Raw genomic sequence first — 7,054 nt, 5'->3', positions numbered from 1 at the left:
TATATATATATATGTACGGGGACGATGCTAGCCATGCTAACGATGCTAACCATGCTATCAGTAAACAGCTTGAGACTCACTGACTGTGTTCACATTCTCTTCATTTTTAAGAACCTAAACTCTTCCTCGTGTCATTGTTGACCTGTTAGAAATATTTATATCCTCTTATTATCAGGTTGTTCTGATCGATTCAGTAAACAAGTATCCTAGTATTATTATACTAGTATATTTATACTAGTATACTTGAGTTGGTTCCTCAGTATTATTATAGGGTTATATTGGTGTAAAGTTTCTAAAATTACATGTTTTTACAAGTAGTTTATTTTGAAGTTCAATAGTTTGAACCTGAGTGTCGGTTTTATTCTTCAGGTCTTCAACTTCAACAACAAATGTTCTGAGGAGGAGGAGGAGGAGGAGGAGGAGGAGGAGGAAGATCGGTCAGACAGCGAGGACAGTGTGTTTTCAGGACTGGAGGATTCTGGGAGTGACAGTGAGGATGATGATGATGATGAAGATCTGAAAGTGGAGCCAGAGCAGACTCTGCAGGTAAAGGTGTGTGTGTGTGTGAGAGTGTGTGAGAGACAGCTGGTTGTGACTGACCTGTGTTGTGTTCTACCTACAGATAGAAGAAGAGGACAAGAAGAAGGAGGCAGCGGTGACAGAAGTAGAAGAAGAAAAGCAAGAAGACGAATATCAACACGACTCTTCAGATGAGGAGGTGAGATTAGTATCCACCGGGATCTCTAACGTTCCGTTGGGATCTCTATTCTTTGGTCATGTTCCTGATTCTTTTACGTTCTGTGCAAATGTCAGCTGTTTACGGAGGTTCTGTATATGTTCTTGTGGTTCTGCAGGACATCAGGAATACGGTGGGGAACATTCCCATGGAGTGGTACAAAGACTTCCCTCACATTGGCTACAACCTGGATGGGAAGAAGATCTACAAACCAATCAGGAACAAGGACGAGCTCGATGGCTTCCTCGACAAAATGGAGGACCCGAATTACTGGTGAGCTTGTTAGCATAATGCTAGCCCCCCTATTGGTTTAAAGAGGGAAGGCTAACGATGCTAACCGGCAGTTTATCTGCAGGAGAACGGTCCACGACAAGCAGACAGGAAGTGACATCGTGCTGTCAGATGAGCAGGTGGAGCTGGTGAACCGTCTGCAGAGAGGACAGTTCGGAGACGTCAACTTCAACGAGTACCAGGTACGGAAAGTGAAGCCCCGCCCCTTTTACAACACGAAAACCCTCATTTAACCACTTAATGTACTCGGGTCAGTAAGATTTAGGTTACTACAGTAACACAAGTTCACTAACCCCCCCCCCCCCCCAGCCTCAGGTGGAGTTCTTCAGTCAGGACGTGATGCTCCACCCGGTCACCAACAGACCGGCAGACAAACGCAGCTTCATCCCGTCTCTCATTGAGAAGGAGAAGGTGTCTAAGCTGGTTCACGCCATAAAGATGGGCTGGATCAAACCTCGGAGGACGGAGGACGACAGCAGGGGGCGGTACTACGACCTGTGGACCAATGAGGATTCTTCTCTTCTGGCCCGACACAAGATGCACCTACCGGCTCCTAAAGCTCCCCTACCCGGTCACCAGGAGTCCTACAACCCTCCACCGGAGTACCTGTTCACGGACGAGGAGGTGGGTCTGCTGTCAAGGAGGTCTACCTGTCGAACTGGCTCATTGATAGAACGTACCTCCACGTGTCTGTCTACCTGTCTCCCTCTCTGCAGCGGGCCCTGTGGGAGCAGCAGGACGCCTCAGACAGGAAGCTGCCATTTGTTCCCACGAGGTTCTCCAGCCTCAGGCAGGTTCCTGCATTTCCTCGGTTCCTCCACGAGCGGTTCGAGCGCTGCCTCGACCTTTACCTGTGTCCTCGACAGAGGAAGATGAGGGTAAGCTCTCAGCCAATCACAGCTCAGGACTGTCTGTCTGTGAGGAACATGTGATCACTAACCTGTCTGTCTGCCCGTGTGTCTGCAGGTCAACGTCAATCCAGAGGATCTGATTCCAAAACTTCCAAAACCAAAAGACCTGCAACCGTTTCCTACAACACAGTCTCTGGTACACACACACACAACTACACACACACACACAACTACACACACACACACACACAACTACACAAACACAACTACACACACACAACTACACACACACAACCACACACACACACTACCACATACGCACACACACAACCACACACACACATTGTAGTGTGAACGAATCCTGCCCCGGGGAAAGCGGGCTCTAACATGGTGGTAACTCCGTCAGTAATCTGACCAGCTTCTTGTGGGTTTAGTGTCCCACTAAGATGTCAGAACAATACCATCGGCCTTTTATCTCCCCCGTAGCTGAGTCGTTAGGATTTCTGAACTATTGTCTTTGTGAGAGTCTTGGATGTCGGATGTAACCCTAACTTCCAGTATGAATCGTTATGTAGAACGTCTGTACTTTACTATCGCCTATTTTAAGTTTCTTACCATTTTTGACTAACACTGCCAAGCCTTCACCCAGAGAACTCACTTTTAAGCTGCTCTGGTAGAGTCGGTCGTCACCTGTTATCACACGTTTCAGGGACAGGAAGAGGGTCAAATTATTCTAAAGAACCAGTGTCTGTAGTTTGGGTCCCAGTCACTTACAATTTCAATCCAATGAAACATTCTCAGTGGTTCAAAAGCTAGTTCTATCAGTCCTGCATTAACAGGCTCTCCTCCATGCTTGCACTAACGATCCTGATTCATCAGGCTTCCTCAGTCAGCTTTCGCTGTTTTGTTTTTTTCTTTTTCTCATGCTGTCTTCTGATAGCAGAAGTGTCTTCTTGTCCCCTCTAAGGGTGTGAGACTTTTAAGCCTAGTCTTCTTATTAAAGAAGCATAGTCCAGACTTTCTCTCTGCTGCCTTCTATGCTGGTCTGAGGCTGTCACCTCCGTCACAATCATGCGTCACTCACACATGAGTGTGACAGCTACAGAATATACCTGTTTGATCCTGTTAGAACAGGAAGGGTCATATACGGTTTGAGTGACTTTTACATAAAGCGTCGATGTTTATATGTTAAATCACTTCTATCATGAAATAAAACAGTTGATATGGTGTAACGGTTATACTTCTTAAATCAAACAGGTTATATGTAATGGTTATACTTTTATGCTGTCATATGTTTCTACAATCTTCTTACAACACACATACACACACACACACAACCACACAATTTGTAGTTGTCCTCTCAAAGATGGTGTACAAACACACACATCTAGTAGACGGGTGAATGCTCACTAACATACTGTGTGTGTTCAGGTGTATCGGGGTCACAGTGGTCTGGTTCGCTCCATCAGTGTGTCTCCATCAGGACAATGGCTCGCCTCAGGTAACAGTGTGTGTATAAGTACAGTCTGTGTGTATAAGTACAGTCTGTGTATAAGTACTGTGTGTGTGTGGATAGATGGATCCTTTATTCATCCTCAGGGGGAAATTGTTTGTTACAGCGGCAAAGATATACTTCAGCTACGAAGTAACAATAAAAATAAAAATATTAAGTATGAAAAATGCACAATATATAAACAATAACAGAGTAGAACATATTAAATATAAAGAAAATAACAATAGAAATGCACAGTATATATAATGAAATAGAATAGTGTTAAATTAACTAACTAGGTAAACTAAACAGTAGTGTAAAGATCAAACAACAACAGTGTAGCGGTGTGTAGTTATGTGGAGGATGATCTGTTCAGAGGTGATTTATTATAAAGTCTTATTGCAGGAATGTTCTCCTGTATCCATCCTGTGACAGCGGAGCTGGATCAGCCTGTCCCTGCAGTAGGTGGTGGAGAGGGTGGTCCGGGTTATCCAATATGGATAATAGTTTCTTCAGTGTCCTCCTCTCCACCACCTCTTCCAGATAGTCTTGTTTACAACCAATGATGGAGCCGGCCTTCTTAACCAGTTTGTTCAGTCTGTTGGTGTCCAATGCTGCTCCCCCAGCAGACTACGTTGAAGTACAGTGCACTGGCCACAACAGACTGGTAGAACATCTCCAACATCTTGCTGCACACGTTGAAGGATCGAAGTTTCCTCAAGAAAGAGTCGACTCATCCCCTTCTTGTACACAGCGTTGATGTTGGTCTTCCAGTTCAGTCTGCTGTCGATGGAGACACCCAGGTACTTGTACTCCTCCACCATGTCCACATCCTCTCCCAGAACTCTCAGCGGTTGTGGAGTCGTCGTCTTCCTCCTGAAGTCAACCACCATCTCTCTGGTCTTGCCCGTTCAGACGCAGGTGATTTCTACCGGCCCACTCCACAAAGTCCTCCACTACTGCCCTGTACTCCTCCTCCCGTCCATCCCTTATACACCCGACCACTGCAGAGTCATCAGAGAACTTCTGCAGATGGCATGACACAGAGTTGTACTGGAAGTCAGTGGTGTACAAGGTGAACAGGAAGGGAGACAGAACAGTTCCCTGTGGGGCTCCAATATCACTGACCACCCCATCAGACAGCACACGGCCCAGTCGGACAAACTGTGGTCTGCCTGTGAGGTAGTCAGTGATCCAGGAGACGGTGGATGCGTTAACCCCCACCACCCGCAGCTTCTCACTCAGCAGCACTGGTTGGATGGTGTTGAATGCACTGGAGAAATCAAAGAAAGTGATTCTCACAGAGCCACCGGATCATCCAGGTGCGACTGAGCTCGTTGCAGCAGGTAGATGATGGTGTCATCCACCCCCACATGAGGCTGGTATGCAAATTGCAGAGGGTCCAGTAAGGATCTCACCTGCGGTTGGAGGTGGGCCAAGACCAGCAGCACCTTCATCACGTGTGATGTGAATGCAACCGGTCGGTAGTCGTTGAGGCCAGATGGAGTCGTCTTCTTAGGTACAGGAACCAGGCACGACGTCTTCCACAGCACCGGGACTTCCTCCTGCTTCAGGCTCAGGTTGTAAAGGTGTTGCAGAACATCAGGCAGCTGGATGGCGCAGGTCTTCAGGACCCTGGGGCTGATGCCATCAGGTCCTGCCGCCTTGCCTTGGTGGAGTCTCTCCAGCTGTCTCCTAACCTGGCCAGTCGTCACAGAGAGGGGGGTGGGGGTGGTAATGGTGTCAGTGGTGGAAGAGCTCTGTGTCCATGCAGCTCACCGGGGGGGGGAAGGCAGCAGAGGTGTTTGTGTGGTGTGAGGAGGAGACAGATGAGGGCTGTGAGCTAAACCTACTGAAGAAACAGATTAGCTTGTTTGCCCTCTCCAGGGAGCCCCCTAGTTGTCTCCCTCCATCCTTGAAGCCAGTTATCTGCTTCATCCCGGTCCACACCTCCCTCACGTTGTTCTGCTGGAGTTTGGCCTCCAGCTTCCTCCAGTAGGAGTCCTTGCACTCCCTGAGTACTGGCACTGGCACTGTATGCATCCTTAGCATTAGCATACAGTAGGTCCAGAGTTTTATTGTTCCTTGTGGGGCAGTTAACATACTGGTGAAAAGTTGGCAGGGCTCTATCCAGGGTGGTGTGATTAAAGTCTCCATTAATTGCCAAAAATGCACCAGGGTGTTGACTCAGCAGTCCAGACACAGTGGAGTGGATGGTGTCCACTGCTGCCTCAGCGTCAGCTGACGGCAGGACGTACACAGCCACAACAATGGCGGACGAGAACTCCCTCTGCAAATAATAAGGACGCATCCCCACGGCTAACAGTTCAATGTCCGGGCTACAGAAGCGTTCCTTCACACACACATGGTCGGGATTGCACCACCTCTCGTTCACATACACGGCAATCCCGCCACCTCTCTTCTTACCGCTCTGTATAACGTCTCTGTCCGCCCGAACAGACCTGAAGCCGGGCAGCGACGCACTGTGGTCCGGGAAATCCGCGTGCAGCCAAGTCTCCGTGAAACACATGACGCTACACTCACGGAAGTCCCTGTCGGTCTTTACCAACGCGCTGAGCTCGTCCGTCTTATTCGCCAAAGACCTCACGTTCCCCGTTGGAATCGCCGGTACCGAAGGTTTATATTTCCTCCTCTTCGCCCTTCGCTTAGCGCCAGATCTGCAGCCCCGGCTTCTTCTCTGCAGTTCCTCCGGGATCTCAGGCCTGGCGCCGGGCATCAGCCGCGGCTCACTCAGCGCGGTCAGCTGATCACGGCAGTAAACAATGGCCCCGCTCATTGTGTGTGGCTCTCCGTTACAAAGAGGGAGAAAAGTAACAGAAAGCCACAAGAAAAGTTGAGAAAAAGTTACGGTCCGTTGACTGACCGTAACTTAAACCAAACGTTAAGGAAAAAACAAAAAGCAGAGGAAAGAGTGGGGAAGAAAGACAAAAAATTAAAACACACAGGGAGCTGCTGCAACAGGCTGGCACTGCGACATCTTGCCTTGTATAAGTAGTGTGTGGGTATAAGTATGCTGTGTGGTGTGTGTATAGAACTGCATTGTGTGTACTAGTACATAAGTACAGAACTACTGTTGTGTGTACTTCCAGGTAGTGATGACGGCTCTGTGAGGTTCTGGGAGGTTTGTTCGTCTCGCTGTATGAAGATGGTCCAGGTGGGCGGAGCTGTGAAGAGCATCGCCTGGAACCCAAACCCATCTGTCTCTCTGCTGGCTGTCGCCCAGTAAGGATTTCCTGTGTGTCTCTCTCTCTGTCAGTCCTGTCTTTCTCTCTGTCTGTCCCGTCTTTCTCTCTCTCTCTGTGTCCCGTCTTTCTTCTCTCTCTCTGTGTCCCGTCTTTCTTCTCTCTCTCTGTGTCCCGTCTTTCTTCTCTCTCTCTGTCCCGTCTTTCTCTCTCTCTCTCTGTCCCGTCTTTCTCTCTCTCTCTGTCCCGTCTTCCTCTCTCTCTCTCTCTCTCTGTCCCGTCTTTCTTCTCTCTCTCTGTCCCGTCGTTCTCTCTCTCTCTCTCTCTCTGTCCCGTCTTTCTTCTCTCTCGCTGTCCCGTCTTTCTTCTCTCTCGCTGTCCCGTCTTTCTTCTCTCTCGCTGTCCCGTCTGTCTTTCTCTCTCGCTGTCCCGTCTGTCTTTCTTTCTCTCTCGCTGTCCCGTCTGTCTTTCTCTCTCTCTC

At 48.6% G+C, this 7,054-nt stretch overlaps 1 protein-coding gene across 1 annotated transcript in view; it reads left to right on the top strand.

The window, feature by feature from the left end:
* Positions 1-318: 318 nt before the first annotated feature.
* bop1 (BOP1 ribosomal biogenesis factor) overlaps positions 319-7,054 on the top strand; it is a gene marked incomplete at its 5' end in the record, with an annotated part of 8,656 nt that continues 1,920 nt past the window's right edge. The window contains 9 exons of the mRNA XM_031839634.1: positions 319-546; positions 623-718; positions 855-1,009; positions 1,092-1,209; positions 1,337-1,651; positions 1,744-1,905; positions 1,994-2,074; positions 3,310-3,379; positions 6,481-6,613. Of these exons, the coding sequence (XP_031695494.1) occupies positions 319-546; positions 623-718; positions 855-1,009; positions 1,092-1,209; positions 1,337-1,651; positions 1,744-1,905; positions 1,994-2,074; positions 3,310-3,379; positions 6,481-6,613 (1,358 nt within the window). The remainder of the gene's footprint in view (positions 547-622; positions 719-854; positions 1,010-1,091; positions 1,210-1,336; positions 1,652-1,743; positions 1,906-1,993; positions 2,075-3,309; positions 3,380-6,480; positions 6,614-7,054) is intronic.

The sequence above is a fragment of the Anarrhichthys ocellatus genome, unplaced genomic scaffold (genome assembly GCF_004355925.1).
Source record: "Anarrhichthys ocellatus isolate YVR2014 unplaced genomic scaffold, GSC_Weel_1.0 scaffold1792, whole genome shotgun sequence".
Taxonomy (NCBI): Eukaryota; Metazoa; Chordata; class Actinopteri; order Perciformes; family Anarhichadidae; genus Anarrhichthys; species Anarrhichthys ocellatus.
This window is presented reverse-complemented; position numbering and strand designations above follow the sequence as displayed.